This window comes from Ascaphus truei, unplaced genomic scaffold, assembly GCF_040206685.1.
Source record: "Ascaphus truei isolate aAscTru1 unplaced genomic scaffold, aAscTru1.hap1 HAP1_SCAFFOLD_492, whole genome shotgun sequence".
Taxonomy (NCBI): Eukaryota; Metazoa; Chordata; class Amphibia; order Anura; family Ascaphidae; genus Ascaphus; species Ascaphus truei.
Genome location: NW_027456823.1, coordinates 225,627 through 243,690, shown reverse-complemented (window position 1 = coordinate 243,690; position 18,064 = coordinate 225,627). Strand labels below are relative to the sequence as shown.

The window sequence follows — 18,064 nt, the reverse complement described above, 5'->3', positions numbered from 1 at the left end:
CAGTGACAGGGTTAAGGGGTCAGTCCCTCCTAGGGGCAGAGTGTACTAATGGCAGTGACAGGGTTAAGGGGTCAATCTCTCCTAGGGACAAAGTGTACTAATGGCAGTGACATGGTTAAGGGGTCAGTCCCTCCTAGGGACAAAATGTACTAATGGCAGTGACAGGGTTAAGTGGTCAGTCTCTCCTAGGGGCAAATTGTACTAATGGCAGTGACAGGGTTAAGGGGTCAGTCTTTCCTAGGGGCAAAGTGTACTAATGGCAGTGACATGGTTAAGGGGTCATTCCCTCCTAGGGACAAAATGTACTAATGGCAGTGACAGGGTTAAGTGGTCAGTCTCTCCTAGGGGCAAATTGTACTAATGGCAGTGACAGGGTTAAGGGGTCAGTCCCTCCTAGGGCAAAGTGTACTAATGGCAGTGACATGGTTAAGGGGTCAGTCTCTCCTAGGAGCAAAGTGTACTAATGGCAGTGACATGGTTAAGGGGTCAGTCTCTCCTAGGGGCAAAGTGTACTAATGGCAGTGACATGGTTAAGGGGTCAGTCCTTCCTAGGGGCAAAGTGTACTAATGGCAGTGACATGGTTAAGGGGTCAGTCTCTCCTAGGGACAAAGTGTACTAATGGCAGTGACATGGTTAAGGGGTCAGTCCCTCCTAGGGGCAAAGTGTACTAATGGCAGTGTCATGGTAAGGGTTCAGTCCCTCCTAGGGGCAAAGTGTACTAATGTCAGTGACATGGTTAAGGGGTCAGTCTCTCCTAGGGACAAAGTGTACTAATGGCAGTGTCATGGTAAGGGGTCAGTCCCTCCTAGGGACAAAGTGTACTAATGGCAGTGTCATGGTAAGGGGTCAGTCCCTCCTAGGGGCAGAGTGTACTAATGGCAGTGACAGGGTTAAGGGGTCAGTCTCTCCTAGGGACAAAGTGTACTAATGGCAGTGACATGGTTAAGGGGTCAGTCCCTCCTAGGGGCAAAGTGTTCTAATGGCAGTGACAGGGTTAAGGGGTCAGTCTTTCCTAGGGGCAAAGTGTACTAATGGCAGTGTCATGGTTAAGGGGTCAGTCCCTCCTAGGGGCAAAGTGTACTAATGGCAGTGACATGGTTAAGGGGTCAGTCTCTCCTAGGGGCAAAGTGTACTAACGGCAGTGACATGGTTAAGGGGTCAGTCCCTCCTAGGGGCAAAGTGTACTAATGGCAGTGACATGGTTAAGGGGTCAGTCCCTCTTAGGGACAAAGTGTACTAATGGCAGTGACATGGTTAAGGGGTCAGTCCCTCCTAGGGGAAAAGTGTACTAATGGCAGTGACATGGTTAAGGGGTCAGTCTCTCCTAGGAGCAAAGTGTACTAATGGCAGTGACATAGTTAAGGGGTCAGTCTCTCCTAGGGGCAAAGTGTACTAATGGCAGTGACATGGTTAAGGGGTCAGTCTCTCCTAGGGACAAAGTGAACTAATGGCAGTGACATGGTTAAGGGGTCAGTCCCTCCTAGGGGCAAAGTGTACTAATGGCAGTGTCATGGTAAGGGTTCAGCCCCTCCTAGGGGCAAAGTGTATTAATGGCAGTGTCATGGTAAGGGGTCAGTCCCTCCTAGGGGCAGAGTGTACTAATGGCAGTGACAGGGTTAAGGGGTCAGTCTCTCCTAGGGACAAAGTGAACTAATGGCAGTGACATGGTTAAGGGGTCAGTCCCTCCTAGGGGCAAAGTGTACTAATGGCAGTGACAGGGTTAAGGGGTCATTCCCTCCTAGGGACAAAATGTACTAATGGCAGTGACAGGGTTAAGGGGTCAGTCTCTCCTAGGGACAAAGTGTACTAATGGCAGTGTCATGGTAAGGGTTCAGTCCCTCCTAGGGGCAAAGTGTACTAATGGCAGTGAAAGGGTTAAGGGGTCAGTCTCTCCTAGGGGCAAAGTGTACTAATGGCAGTGACATGGTTAAGGGGTCAGTCTCTCCTAGGGACAAAGTGTACTAATGGCAGTGACATGGTTAAGGGGTCAGTCCCTCCTAGGGGCAAAGTGTACTAATGGCAGTGTCATGGTAAGGGGTCAGTCCCTCCTAGGGGCAGAGTGTACTAATGGCAGTGACAGGGTTAAGGGGTCAGTCTCTCCTAGGGACAAAGTGTACTAATGGCAGTGTCATGGTAAGGGGTCAGTCCCTCCTAGGGGCAGAGTGTACTAATGGCAGTGACAGGGTTAAGGGGTCAGTCTCTCCTAGGGACAAAGTGTACTAATGGCAGTGACAGGGTTAAGGGGTCAGTCCCTCCTAGGGGCAAAGTGTACTAATGGCAGTGACAGGGTTAAGGGGTCAGTCTTTCCTAGGGGCAAAGTGTACTAATGGCAGAGTCATGGTTAAGGGGTCAGTCCCTCCTAGGGGCAAAGTGTACTAATGGCAGTGACATGGTTAAGGGGTCAGTCTCTCCTACGGGCAAAGTGTACTAATGGCAGTGACATGGTTAAGGGGTCAGTGTCTCCTAGGGGCAAAGTGTACTAATGGCAGTGACAGGGTTAAGGGGTCAGTCCCTCCTAGGGGCAAAGTGTACTAATGGCAGTGACATGGTTAAGGGGTCAGTCTCTCCTAGGGGCAAAGTGTACTAATGGCAGTGACAGGGTTAAGGGGTCAGTGTCTCCTAGGGGCAGAGTGTACTAATGGCAGTGACATGGTTATGGGGTCAGTCCCTCCTAGGGGCAAAGTGTACTAATGGCAGTGACATGGTTAAGGGGTCAGTCCCTCCTAGGGACAAAGTGTACTAACGGCAGTGACATGGTTAAGGGGTCAGTCCCTCCTAGGGGCAAAGTGTACTAATGGCAGTGACATGGTTAAGGGGTCAATCCCTCTTAGGGACAAAGTGTACTAATGGCAGTGACATGGTTAAGGGGTCAGTCCCTCCTAGGGGAAAAGTGTACTAATGGCAGTGACATGGTTAAGGGGTCAGTCTCTCCTAGGAGCAAAGTGTACTAATGGCAGTGACATAGTTAAGGGGTCAGTCCCACCTAGGGGCAAAGTGTACTAATGGCAGTGACATGGTTAAGGGGTCAGTCCCTCTTAGGGACAAAGTGTACTAATGGCAGTGACATGGTTAAGGGGTCAGTCCCTCCTAGGGGAAAAGTGTACTAATGGCAGTGACATGGTTAAGGGGTCAGTCTCTCCTAGGGGCAAAGTGTACTAATGGCAGTGACATGGTTAAGGGGTCAGTCCCTCCTAGGGGCAAAGTGTACTAATGGCAGTGACATGGTTAAGGGGTCAGTCTCTCCTAGGGGCAAAGTGTACTAACGGCAGTGACATGGTTAAGGGGTCAGTCCCTCCTAGGGGCAAAGTGTACTAATGGCAGTGACAGGGTTAAGGGGTCAGTCCCTGCTAGGGGCAAAGTGTACTAATGGCAGTGACATGGTTAAGGGTTCAGTCTCTCCTAGGGGAAAAGTGTACTAATGGCAGTGACAGGGTTAAGGGGTCAGTCCCTCCTAGGGGAAAAGTGTACTAATGGCAGTGACAGGGTTAAGGGGTCAGTCTCTCCTAGGGACAAAGTGTACTAATGGCAGTGACATGGTTAAGGGGTCAGTCTCTCCTAGGAGCAAAGTGTACTAATGGCAGTGACATAGTTAAGGGGTCAGTCCCACCTAGGGGCAAAGTGTACTAATGGCAGTGACATGGTTAAGGGGTCAGTCCCTCTTAGGGACAAAGTGTACTAATGGCAGTGACATGGTTAAGGGGTCAGTCCCTCTTAGGGACAAAGTGTACTAATGGCAGTGACATGGTTATGGGGTCAGTCCCTCCTAGGGGAAAAGTGTACTAATGGCAGTGACATGGTTAAGGGGTCAGTCTCTCCTAGGGGCAAAGTGTACTAATGGCAGTGACATGGTTATGGGGTCAGTCTCTCCTAGGGGCAAAGTGTACTAACGGCAGTGACATGGTTAAGGGGTCAGTCCCTCCTAGGGGCAAAGTGTACTAATGGCAGTGACAGGGTTAAGGGGTCAGTCCCTGCTAGGGGCAAAGTGTACTAATGGCAGTGACATGGTTAAGGGTTCAGTCTCTCCTAGGGGAAAAGTGTACTAATGGCAGTGACAGGGTTAAGGGGTCAGTCCCTCCTAGGGGAAAAGTGTACTAATGGCAGTGACAGGGTTAAGGGGTCAGTCTCTCCTAGGGACAAAGTGTACTAATGGCAGTGACAGGGTTAAGGGGTCAGTCCCTCCTAGGGGCAAAGTGTACTAATGGCAGTGAAAGGGTTAAGGGGTCAGTCTCTCCTAGGGACAAAGTGTACTAATGGCAGTGTCATGGTAAGGGGTCAGTCTCTCCTAGGGGCAAAGTGTACTAATGGCAGTGACATGGTTAAGGGGTCAGTCCCTCCTAGGGGCAAAGTGTACTAATGGCAGTGACATGGTTAAGGGGTCAGTCCCTCCTAGGGGCAAAGTGTACTAATGGCAGTGACATGGTTAAGGGGCCAGTCTCTCCTAGGGGCAAAGTGTACTAATGGCAGTGACATGGTTAAGGGGTCAGTCTCTCTTAGGGGCAAAGTGTACTAATGGCAGTGACAGGGTTAAGGGGTCAGTCCCTCCTAGGGGCAAAGTGTACTAATGGCAGCGACATGGTGCACTCAGGAGATGGGTTACCCGCCTCACCTTGGCACGCCTCTTGCACAGCAGCACGACGATGGTCAGGTGACCCGAGGCGGCCGCGTACCCTAGCGGGGTGAGGCCGCTCTCGGAGCCGGCGTCCACGTTGACAGAGAACTCCAGCAGCAGCGCCACCATCTCGCTGTACCCCAGGTGCGCCTGCACGCACAGGATGGGCGCGTTGTTCAGGACCTCCGTGCGGTAATTAACGTTGGCGCCGCCCATGATCAAGAGCCGGCTCACCTGGGAGGGGGACAAATGGCGTTGGTCAAGATGGATCATACGGCATGGGCGTGGCGGGCGTGGGGGGGGGGACACTTCAGTATCAGAAGATACAGGCGCGGGGTGCACCTTCGCCCACCCCACGTGCCTCCCTCATAGCAGGGAGGAGGGCCTTGTGTTGGCAAAAAGGCGACGCTTGGACCTTCACTCCAGAATCGGACAGGGGACCAAGCAAACATTGCTGCCCCTCCCCCCCCATACTTGTCTGGAGCCTCCGGATTACGGGCAGATGGCGAGGTTACTTCTGCATGGGCTGGGCACTCCCACTTCAAAGCTTTGTTGCCTTGCCGTGCTGGACTTGGCCGGAGCCAGCGTGGTGTGTAGCACGATGAGCGCGTTGGGATTAGTGCCCGGCCCGTGGGGGGGGATGGGAGACGCACCTTGATGTTGGGTGTGTAGAGGTTTCTCAGGGACGCCAGCGCCATGTTGGATTGGCGGGAGCCAGCGTGGTGCAGGATGGGCGTGTTGTGACCCGGGATTAGTGCCCGGCCCGTGGGGGGGATGGGAGACGCACCTTGATGTTGGGTGTGGAGAGGTTTCTCAGGGACGCCAGCGCCATGTTGGATTGGCGGGAGCCAGCGCGGTGCAGGATGGGCGCGTTGTGACCCGGGATTAGTGCCCGGCCCGTGGGGGGGATGGGAGACGCACCTTGATGTTGGGTGTGTAGAGGTTTCTCAGGGACGCCAGCGCCATGTTGGATTGGCGGGAGCCAGCGTGGTGCAGGATGGGCGCGTTGTGACCCGGGATTAGTGCCCGGCCCGTGGGGGGGATGGGAGACGCACCTTGATGTTGGGTGTGTAGAGGTTTCTCAGGGACGCCAGCGCCATGTTGGATTGGCGGGAGCCAGCGCGGTGCAGGATGGGCGCGTTGTGACCCGGGATTAGTGCCCGGCCCGTGGGGGGGATGGGAGACGCACCTTGATGTTGGGTGTGTAGAGGTTTCTCAGGGACGCCAGCGCCATGTTGGATTGGCGGGAGCCAGCGTGGTGCAGGATGGGCGTGTTGTGACCCGGGATTAGTGCCCGGCCCGTGGGGGGGATGGGAGACGCACCTTGATGTTGGGTGTGTAGAGGTTTCTCAGGGACGCCAGCGCCATGTTGGATTGGCGGGAGCCAGCGTGGTGCAGGATGGGCGCGTTGTGACCCGGGATTAATGCCCGGCCCGTGGGGGGGATGGGAGACGCACCTTGATGTTGGGTGTGGAGAGGTTTCTCAGGGACGCCAGCGCCATGTTGGATTGGCGGGAGCCAGCGTGGTGCAGGATGGGCGCGTTGTGACCCGGGATTAGTGCCCGGCCCGTGGGGGGGATGGGAGACGCACCTTGATGTTGGGTGTGTAGAGGTTTCTCAGGGACGCCAGCGCCATGTTGGATTGGCGGGAGCCAGCGCGGTGCAGGATGGGCGCGTTGTGACCCGGGATTAGTGCCCGGCCCGTGGGGGGGATGGGAGACGCACCTTGATGTTGGGTGTGGAGAGGTTTCTCAGGGACGCCAGCGCCATGTTGGATTGGCGGGAGCCAGCGTGGTGCAGGATGGGCGCGTTGTGACCCGGGATTAGTGCCCGGCCCGTGGGGGGGATGGGAGACGCACCTTGATGTTGGGTGTGTAGAGGTTTCTCAGGGACGCCAGCGCCATGTTGGATTGGCGGGAGCCAGCGTGGTGCAGGATGGGCGCGTTGTGACCCGGGATTAGTGCCCGGCCCGTGGGGGGGATGGGAGACGCACCTTGATGTTGGGTGTGTAGAGGTTTCTCAGGGACGCCAGCGCCATGTTGGATTGGCGGGAGCCAGCGTGGTGCAGGATGGGCGCGTTGTGACCCGGGATTAATGCCCGGCCCGTGGGGGGGATGGGAGACGCACCTTGATGTTGGGTGTGTAGAGGTTTTTCAGGGACGCCAGCGCCATGTTGGATTGGCGGGAGCCAGCGTGGTGCAGGATGGGCGCGTTGTGACCCGGGATTAGTGCCCGGCCCGTGGGGGGGATGGGAGACGCACCTTGATGTTGGGTGTGGAGAGGTTTCTCAGGGACGCCAGCGCCATGTTGGATTGGCGGGAGCCAGCGTGGTGCAGGATGGGCGCGTTGTGACCCGGGATTAGTGCCCGGCCCGTGGGGGGGATGGGAGACGCACCTTGATGTTGGGTGTGTAGAGGTTTCTCAGGGACGCCAGCGCCATGTTGGATTGGCGGGAGCCAGCGTGGTGCAGGATGGGCGCGTTGTGACCCGGGATTAGTGCCCGGCCCGTGGGGGGGATGGGAGACGCACCTTGATGTTGGGTGTGTAGAGGTTTCTCAGGGACGCCAGCGCCATGTTGGATTGGCGGGAGCCAGCGTGGTGCAGGATGGGCGCGTTGTGACCCGGGATTAATGCCCGGCCCGTGGGGGGGATGGGAGACGCACCTTGATGTTGGGTGTGTAGAGGTTTCTCAGGGACGCCAGCGCCATGTTGGATTGGCGGGAGCCAGCGTGGTGCAGGATGGGCGCGTTGTGACCCGGGATTAGTGCCCGGCCCGTGGGGGGGATGGGAGACGCACCTTGATGTTGGGTGTGGAGAGGTTTCTCAGGGACGCCAGCGCCATGTTGGATTGGCGGGAGCCAGCGTGGTGCAGGATGGGCGCGTTGTGACCCGGGATTAGTGCCCGGCCCGTGGGGGGGATGGGAGACGCACCTTGATGTTGGGTGTGTAGAGGTTTCTCAGGGACGCCAGCGCCATGTTGGATTGGCGGGAGCCAGCGTGGTGCAGGATGGGCGTGTTGTGACCCGGGATTAGTGCCCGGCCCGTGGGGGGGATGGGAGACGCACCTTGATGTTGGGTGTGTAGAGGTTTCTCAGGGACGCCAGCGCCATGTTGGATTGGCGGGAGCCAGCGTGGTGCAGGATGGGCGCGTTGTGACCCGGGATTAGTGCCCGGCCCGTGGGGGGGGATGGGAGACGCACCTTCATGTTGGGTGTGTAGAGGTTTCTCAGGGACGCCAGCGCCATGTTGGATTGGCGGGAGCCAGCGTGGTGCAGGATGGGCGCGTTGTGACCCGGGATTAGTGCCCGGCCCGTGGGGGGGATGGGAGACGCACCTTGATGTTGGGTGTGTAGAGGTTTCTCAGGGACGCCAGCGCCATGTTGGATTGGCGGGAGCTAGCGTGGTGCAGGATGGGCGCGTTGTGACCCGGGATTAGTGCCCGGCCCGTGGGGGGGATGGGAGACGCACCTTGATGTTGGGTGTGTAGAGGTTTCTCAGGGACGCCAGCGCCATGTTGGATTGGCGGGAGCCAGCGTGGTGCAGGATGGGCGTGTTGTGACCCGGGATTAGTGCCCGGCCCGTGGGGGGGATGGGAGACGCACCTTGATGTTGGGTGTGTAGAGGTTTCTCAGGGACGCCAGCGCCATGTTGGATTGGCGGGAGCCAGCGTGGTGCAGGATGGGCGCGTTGTGACCCGGGATTAATGCCCGGCCCGTGGGGGGGATGGGAGACGCACCTTGATGTTGGGTGTGGAGAGGTTTCTCAGGGACGCCAGCGCCATGTTGGATTGGCGGGAGCCAGCGTGGTGCAGGATGGGCGCGTTGTGACCCGGGATTAGTGCCCGGCCCGTGGGGGGGATGGGAGACGCACCTTGATGTTGGGTGTGTAGAGGTTTCTCAGGGACGCCAGCGCCATGTTGGATTGGCGGGAGCCAGCGCGGTGCAGGATGGGCGCGTTGTGACCCGGGATTAGTGCCCGGCCCGTGGGGGGGATGGGAGACGCACCTTGATGTTGGGTGTGTAGAGGTTTCTCAGGGACGCCAGCGCCATGTTGGATTGGCGGGAGCCAGCGTGGTGCAGGATGGGCGCGTTGTGACCCGGGATTAGTGCCCGGCCCGTGGGGGGGATGGGAGACGCACCTTGATGTTGGGTGTGTAGAGGTTTCTCAGGGACGCCAGCGCCATGTTGGATTGGCGGGAGCCAGCGTGGTGCAGGATGGGCGCGTTGTGACCCGGGATTAGTGCCCGGCCCGTGGGGGGGATGGGAGACGCACCTTGATGTTGGGTGTGTAGAGGTTTCTCAGGGACGCCAGCGCCATGTTGGATTGGCGGGAGCCAGCGTGGTGCAGGATGGGCGCGTTGTGACCCGGGATTAGTGCCCGGCCCGTGGGGGGGATGGGAGACGCACCTTGATGTTGGGTGTGTAGAGGTTTCTCAGGGACGCCAGCGCCATGTTGGATTGGCCGGAGCCAGCGTGGTGCAGGATGGGCGTGTTGTGACCCGGGATTAGTGCCCGGCCCGTGGGGGGGATGGGAGACGCACCTTGATGTTGGGTGTGTAGAGGTTTCTCAGGGACGCCAGCGCCATGTTGGATTGGCGGGAGCCAGCGTGGTGCAGGATGGGCGCGTTGTGACCCGGGATTAGTGCCCGGCCCGTGGGGGGGATGGGAGACGCACCTTGATGTTGGGTGTGTAGAGGTTTCTCAGGGACGCCAGCGCCATGGACAGGCCGTCTGTGCTGTAAGAAATCCACAGGGCTTGGAGGACAGAGGAGGACACGCCGACCTTCTTACTCAAACCCTGTAACATACAGGAGAGGACAGCATGAGGGAGGCAAGGAAGAAGAGAGAGGGGGGACAGAGAGAGTGAGAGTGAGGGGAGGGAGGGAAGAAGAGAGGGTGGTGAGGGAGAGGGGGGACAGAGAGAGTGAGGGGAGGGAGGGAAGGAAGAAGAGAGAGGGTGGTGAGGGAGGGAGAGGGGGGACAGAGAGAGAGAGAGTGAGGGGAGGGAGGGAGGGAAGGAGAGAGAGAGAGTGAGGGGAGGGAGGGAGGGAAGAAGAGAGAGGGTGGTGAGGGAGGGAGAGGGGGGGACAGAGAGAGAGAGAGTGAGGGGAGGGAGGGAAGAAGAGAGGGTGGTGAGTGAGGGAGAGGGGGGGACAGAGAGAGAGAGAGTGAGGGGAGGGAGGGAAGAAGAGAGGGTGGTGAGTGAGGGAGAGGGGGGACAGAGAGAGAGAGAGTGAGGGGAGGGAGGGAAGAAGAGACAGGGTGGTGAGGGAGGGAGAGGGGGGACAGAGAGAGAGAGAGAGAGAGAGAGTGAGGGGAGGGAGAGAAGGAAGAAGAGAGAGGGTGGCGAGGGAGGGAGAGGGGTGACAGAGAGAGAGAAAGTGAGGGGGAGAAGGACGGAACGGGGAGAAGGACAGCAGGGGGAGAAGGACGAAAGGGAGGAAAGAGGTGTAGGGAGAGGCGGGGGTGAAGAGGGTAGTAGGGAAGAAGGACGGGGGAGAGGAGAAAGGAAGAGATGGGGAAGAGAGGAAGACAGGGGAATAGAAGAAGAGAGAGGGGAGAGAGGGGAGAGAGAAATAAGGGGGGGAGAGAGTGAGTGAGAGAGGAGGTTGGTGACAGCATGACATGAGAGAGTGCATGAGAAGACAAACACACAGTAACTGGGAGACCGGGCAGGCTTGTCTGTATTTCTCACACCCCAGCAGACAAGCCGCTGTGACCAGGCCGTGTGTGGCTATGCACCACGACCGGCCTGAGAGTCTGAGCAGTGACCAGCAGGGGGAGCAGTGTCACAGCCTGGCTGCCGCCCACGTGTGTGCGCTGTCTCTCCTGCAGCTACGGGACACGCGTGGGATCACCCAGCAGGAGATACCAGGAATGAACAGGACTATTATATAGTGTCAGAGACCCCAACGTTACGCTGGTCACGCTCTGGGGGTGACCTACAGAATACCCCAACGTTACGCTGGTCACGCTCTGGGGGTGACCTACAGAATACCCCAACGTTACGCTGGTCACGCTCTGGGGGTGACCTACAGAATACCCCAACGTTACGCTGATCACACTCTGGGGGTGACCTACAGAATACCCCAACGTTACGCTGATCACACTCTGGGGGTGACCTACAGAATACCCCAACGTACGCTGATCACGCTCTGGGGGTGACCTACAGAATACCCCAACATTACGCTGATCACACTCTGGGGGTGACCTACAGAATACCCCAACATTACGCTGATCACACTCTGGGGGTGACCTACAGAATACCCCAACGTTACGCTGATCACACTCTGGGGGTGACTTACAGAATACCCCAAAGTTACGCTGATCACGCTCTGGGGGTGACCTACAGAATACCACAAAGTTACGCTGATCACGCTCTGGGGGTGACCTACAGAATACCCCAACATTACGCTGATCACACTCTGGGGGTGACCTACAGAATACCCCAACATTACGCTGATCACACTCTGGGGGTGACCTACAGAATACCCCAACGTTACGCTGATCACACTCTGGGGGTGACCTACAGAATACCCCAAAGTTACGCTGATCACGCTCTGGGGGTGACCTACAGAATACCACAAAGTTACGCTGATCACGCTCTGGGGGTGACCTACAGAATACCCCAACGTACGCTGATCACACTCTGGGGGTGACCTACAGAATACCCCAACGTACGCTGATCACACTCTGGGGGTGACCTACAGAATACCCCAACGTTACGCTGATCACACTCTGGGGGTGACCTACAGAATACCCCAACATTACGCTGATCACACTCTGGGGGTGACCTACAGAATACCCCAACGTTACGCTGATCACACTCTGGGGGTGACCTACAGAATACCCCAACGTTACGCTGATCACGCTCTGGGGGCGATTTATATACCAGTTATAGTTACAGTCACAATAATTGCCACCATTTTTAGAGATGATCACCCAGCCACATGTCTCTGAAACAGAAAACCATTGCGTGTTCCCTGGCCAGCAGGATCGGGAGAGGGGGGGGGACAAGAATAGCCTCGGCTGGGAGACTCTTCCGTGGACCCCCCACCCTTTGCACGATGGACTTCCTCACGTCTCCCCCCACCACCTGCAATTTGCCCCCTTCCAGCCGACCGTTACCCATCCCCTGCCAAGAATTCACTGGAAATAAAACATGGCGCCCCCTCTACGAGTAAAAATGGGTTGTCTGGGGGTGCACCGCGGCGAAACAGGACTGGACTGCCGGTGTGTTGTACACAGCATTTTAATGGCACATACACAAACAAAGAGAAACCACTCTACGGCCGCGTCCATGCCGTGCGTCCATGAGGCAGGCCATAGAGCGCGCCGTGAGAAGCGCCGGCGCTCGCCATCCCGGAGCCGACAAAATTCATTGGTTTCCGTGGCGCCATGGTCTGGTCACGTGAGCGGTTCACCCACCGAGGTGACACGCCTTCCCGTCGCGGCTACCCCATGGCCACCAATCGCCCCAACTGCGCGTGACGCCGCGCGCACGGTCGCGTGCTCACCACGGACGCGGCTCGTGCTGTCAGGAAGCGCTGTGTTTGTTTGTCTATGTGCCACTAGCATTCTGGGCGGCAACTTCAGTTCTGTTTCGCCGCGGTGCACCCCCAAAACAACCCATTTTTACCCGTCGTCAACATCGGTTTGGATCACGCCGACCGGCAACGGAGTGAGTAATTTGGCTTTTTTGTCCCCATGCAGTTGTATAACCTCGTGCACTGATCACATTCCCATAACTGCACACAGACACAGCGATTAGTAAGGCGCTCGCACACATTGTGCTCACTATTAATAAAGTGATTAAGGAATAAGTGCAAGTATACGCAGCGACAGCGAGTCGGACATTGTCAATGTATGACTTTGTCCAGCTGGTCTCCACTGGTTTTGGAGGTCAGTGGCTCCCCCCTCCCAGGGGTTAAGCTAAGCTCGCCCCTCCCCAATTTCCAAGTAAGCAGTTCTTTCTTTTCATGCAGCTGGTTGTGACAGGTTCAATGCCAGGACCATTCTTCCTCTAATTATAGAGGTAAATAAGAATTTTAATCAGGTAGTGTTAGGACCTGCAAACTGGTCATGCCTTGAAAGAGGCTCGCAGGCTTATACGCTTTGGCCAAAGGGTTAAACTAAATGACCCTCTTCCAAGAGATCTATAGGTATTTCACTGTGTATTTTTGTCACATTGAATGTTGCTCTGGACTTCTTTGTTTCTTGTTGTATACATTTAGCCATGCCAAGTAGCACTCCTTTTGACACTTATATACAGTGTTCGACAAACCTATACATTTGCTCGCCCCGGGCGAGTGGATTTAACCCCCGGGCGAGTAAATATTGGCCCAAGCAGCACACGTTTGGTACTAGGTGGCAAGTAGATTTTTTTGTGTGGCGAGTAAATTTTTTGGTGATTTGTCAACCACTGCTTATATACATAAATATATTTTGTGGTAATTTTGGGGGGTTTCGGAAAGCTTGCTGGGTATCTGGGTGTTTGCTAAATATGTCAATAGATAAATATGTATAGTGCAAAAATGTGCAACAGTGAAAAGAAAATCTAACAATACATTGCAACTTCCTGCTCAGACCCACTGGTAGGGACTGTCGGCAAAGGTCCCAAAAGCAAGCAATTCTCCCAAAAATCCCCGGGGGAGCAAAGAAAAAATCCATATAAGTGCAGATGTATGGGTTACAGTCTGGAATGACTGTTGAGAGTCTTGGCTCACAAGTGGTGCCTACTCACAGGATGTGAGTGATATATGCGTGAATCCAAATCACTGGCAAATCCCTGGCTTTGTGATGCATCAGGAGAGAGATGTTTCAGGATGTACATCAGGAGAGAAGAGCTTCCATAGTGCACATCAATTTGTAAAAGTAGTTTACGTTTTACAGATTCTGCCCAAGCAACATCATACACCAACCCAAGCCACCATCACACACACACCCAAGCAACATTACACACCAACCCAAGCCACCATCACACACCAACCCAAGCAACATCACACACACACCCAAGCCACCATCACACACCAACCCAAGCAACATCACACACCAACCCAAGCCACCACCACACACCCAAGCAACATCATACACCAACCCAAGCCACCATCACACACCAACCCAAGCAACATCACACACCAACCCAAGCCACCATCACACACCAACCCAAGCAACATCACACACCAACCCAAGCCACCACCACACACCCAAGCAACATCATACACCAACCCAAGCCACCATCACACACCAACCCAAGCAACATCACACACCAACCCAAGCCACCATCACACACCAACCCAAGCAACATCACACACCAACCCAAGCCACCATCACACACCAACCCAAGCAACATCACACACCAACCCAAGCAACATCACACACCAACCCAAGCAACATCACACACCAACCCAAGCAACATCCCACACCAACCCAAGCCACCATCACACACCAACCCAAGCAACATCACACACCAACCCAAGCCATCATCACACACCAACCCAAGCCACCATTACACACCAACCCAAGCCACCATCACACCAACCCAAGCCACCATCACACACCAACCCAAGCCACCATCACATACCAATCCAAGCCACCATCACACACCAACCCAAGCAACATCACACACCAACCCAAGCAACATCACACACCAACCCAAGCAACATCACACACCAACCCAAGCCACCATCACACACCAACCCAAGCAACATCACACACCAACCCAAGCAACATCACACCAACCCAAGCCACCATCACACACCAACCCAAGCAACATCACACACCAACCCAAGCCACCATCACACACCAACCCAAGCAACATCACACACCAACCCAAGCCACCATCACACACCAACCCAAGCAACATCACACACCAACCCAAGCCACATCACACACCAACCCAAGCCACATCACACACCAACCCAAGCAACATCACACACCAACCCAAGCAACATCACACACCAACCCAAGCCACCATCACACACCAACCCAAGCAACATCACACACCAACCCAAGCCACATCACACACCAACCCAAGCCACATCACACACCAACCCAAGCCACATCACACACCAACCCAAGCCACATCACACACCAACCCAAGCCACCATCACACACCAACCCAAGCAACATCACACACCAACCCAAGCAACATCACACACCAACCCAAGCAACATCACACACCAACCCAAGCAACATCACACACCAACCCACGCAACATCACACACCAACCCAAGCCACCATCACACACCAACCCAAGCAACATCACACACCAACCCAAGCCACCATCACACACCAACCCAAGCCACCGTAACAAACCCTGCTATATTTCAGTGCGTAAGGAGCAAGTTGCAGGAAAGACACTGTGAGTTGGCACTGTATATGAGAGGAGACGCTCCACAGCCATTCCAGACTGTAACCCATACATCCGCCCTTACATATGTTTTTCTTGTTGGTTTTATTTTTTCTTTGCTCCCCTTGGATTTTCCTAATTGCCATAATTGCCAACACGGGAGTCGCATTTCAATATCTCACATATCTCCTCGGAACAAGTGACATGGAGGTGAGAACAAACTGGGGAGCTCACAGATGGTGCACCTGGATTCACGACAATCATCTACGCCTGTCACTCTGAAAGCAGCTTGCCGTTAATACTAAAAATACTCACGCCGTAGGAATTACCCAGAGACATGGACAACCTGCACCAGCATCCACATGGTGACATGGACAACCTGCACCAGCATCCACATGGTGACATGGACAACCTGCACCAGCATCCACATGGTGACATGGACAACCTGCACCAGCATCCACATGGTGACATGGACAACCTGCACCAGCATCCACATGGTGACATGGACAACCTGCACCAGCATCCACATGGTGAAATGGACAACCTGCACCAGCATCCACATGGTGACATGCACAACCTGCACCAGCATCTACATGGTGACATGCACAACCTGCACCAGCATCCACATGGTGACATGGACAACCTGCACCAGCATCCACATGGTGACATGCACAACCTGCACCAGCATCCACATGGTGACATGGACAACCTGCACCAGCATCCACATGGTGACATGGACAACCTGCACCAGCATCCACATGGTGACATGGACAACATGCACCAGCATCCACATGGTACATACATTGAAATACAGTGGTTATTAAAGAATAAGCACGTTCTGCTGACCCTTTTGTCTTGATGCACCAGAAAATACACTCCCCACATCTGCTCTCCGGCAGATAACCGCACCAGCGGCCTACGTAATGGCCAGGAACACGAACTCGTAGGACTCTCTAACGCTAACGGGGCTATTACTACACAAGACTAGCCTCCCTTAGGAGACTATTCCATGGACCCACCACCCCGTGGGTGAAGAAGGCCTTCGGCACGCCGCCATACCGTACCTTGAAGATATGCGCTTTCAGGATGTGGTGTCCCAGCTCGATGGTCTGCTGCCTGTTCAGCTTCCCCTCCTGACGCGAGAACCAGAACGCCAGCAGGATGTGCCCGCTCCTGAGGACGAGACGGGTTCAAGGTTATCGCGGGCCGAGATACGGCGAGCCGGGCCCTCCCCTTGGAATCCTATCTGCTGGCTTGAAGCCATCCTTCTCCCACCAGGGAGTCACGTGCGCTCACGACCTCTGATCCGCTCTGTTTTCTCTGTCCCACACGTTTCCACAGTTATATTTCCCCCCTCGCCGCTCTCGGCTTCAAGCCGAAGCTGTGCCCGACATGCTCTATATATACACTCAACGGCTTTCAAGTGTGGATAATGGGGCATTTTAGCAGTGGCTTTCACCTGCCAAGCCTGCACTTACAACGGTGTCACCATCAATAATACACTCGACAAATCCGCTCTACTGCACATAACCCCATCCAGTGGCCTACCTAATGGTTGCCCATAGGACTCTCTGTAACGCACGTTAATAAAACACGATGGGAGATAGTGGACATCCTCCGTAGGTATCTCCCGCCCTCACCTGGGGTCGCACAGGAACTTGGTCTTCTCCCCGTCCTCCCGCCAGATCAGCCACTCGCGGAAGGACGGGTGCACGAACATCCGGGTCAGGTCCCGCCTCTTGACCAGGAACATGGAGAGGTTCTCCATGCGCTGCTGGAAATCCTCCCAATCCAGCCCCCCGTCCACGCTACCCGCGTTGATGGCCTGGAAGATGTGCTCGTCCGTCAATGGGTGGAGCGAGGCCACTGCCACGTTGAGCAAGGGTAGGGCCCGCTCGAAGGACGACTGGGTGGGGAACTTCATGTTGCACTGCAGGAGGTAGACCTCGGAGAGCGACACCGGCACCACTTTGTAACTGGAACTCTTCAGCACCAGGTAGCCCTTCTCTATGAGGTCGAAGGTCAGCTTCAGGTACAGGTACGAGCCCTGGCTGAGCGTCTTGAGGTGGGAGCTCAGTTTGCCAAAGGTGGTGTTGTCCATCTTGCCGTTGAGGGAGATGTTGTTCTGGATCTCGGAGCTGCTGTGGATGCGGTGGAGGATGTAGGCCTGCAGGTCCTGGTCAATAGCCTCGTTCTCTTCCAACCGGTCCAGGAATATGCGGTGGAAGGGGAGCAGCTTGGTGATTTCCTGCTAGGGGAGCGCAGAGAGTGAGGGGGGGGGGGGGGGAGGGGAAAGAGTGACAGAGGAGATGGGGAGAGAAAGGGGAGGATGGAGAAAGAGAGGGGGGGGGGAGGAGAGAGAAGAGAGAGGGAAGGAGGGGGAGAAGAGAGGGGGGAGAAGAGAGAGGGGGGAGAAGAGAGAGGGGGGAGGAGGGAGAAGAGAGGAGGGGAGGATGGAGAAGAGACAGGGGAGAAGGAAGAAGGGAGAGGGGGAGGAGGGAGAAGAGAGAGGGGGGAGGAGGGAGAAGAGAGAGGGGGGAGAAGGAAGAAGGGAGAGGGGGAGGAGGGAGAAGAGAGAGGGGGGAGGAGGGAGAAGAGAGAGGGGGGAGGAGGGAGAAGAGAGAGGGAGGAGGGAGAAGAGAGAGGGGGAGGAGGGAGAAGAGAGGGAGGAGGAGGGAGAAGAGAGAGGGAGGAGGGTGAAGAAAGGAGGGGGATGGGGAAGACAGTGGGGGGAGCGGGAGAGAGGGGAAAGATGCAGAGTGGAGGAAGTTAGAGGGTGAGAAAGGATGAAAGAAGGAGAGGGGGGAAAGGTAGAGGGGGGAAAAAGGAGAGGGGGAGGGGGAGGGGGAGGAAAGGGGGAAAAGGGGAGGGGGAGGAAAGGGGGAGGGGGGAAAAGGGGGAAAGGGGGAGGGGGGGGAAAGGGGAGGGGGGGGAAAGGGGAGGGGGGGGAAAGGGGAGGGGGGGGGAAAGGGGAGGGGGGGGAAAGGGGAGGGGGGGAAAGGGGAGGGGGGGAAGGGGAGGAGGGGGGAAGGGGAGGAGGGGGAAAGGGGAGGGGGGGAAAGGGGAGGGGGGGAAAGGGGAGGGGGGGGGGAAAGGGGAGGGGG

The 18,064-nt window shown here is 56.1% G+C and overlaps 1 protein-coding gene across 1 annotated transcript in view; it reads right to left on the bottom strand.

Annotated features, from left to right (window-relative positions):
* The window catches only part of TANC2 (tetratricopeptide repeat, ankyrin repeat and coiled-coil containing 2), a 274,744-nt gene that overhangs the window by 48,290 nt on the left and 208,390 nt on the right, over positions 1-18,064 (bottom strand). The window contains 4 exon segments of the mRNA XM_075584218.1: positions 4,608-4,844; positions 9,285-9,407; positions 16,025-16,133; positions 16,601-17,211. Coding sequence (XP_075440333.1) covers positions 4,608-4,844; positions 9,285-9,407; positions 16,025-16,133; positions 16,601-17,211 — 1,080 coding nt within the window.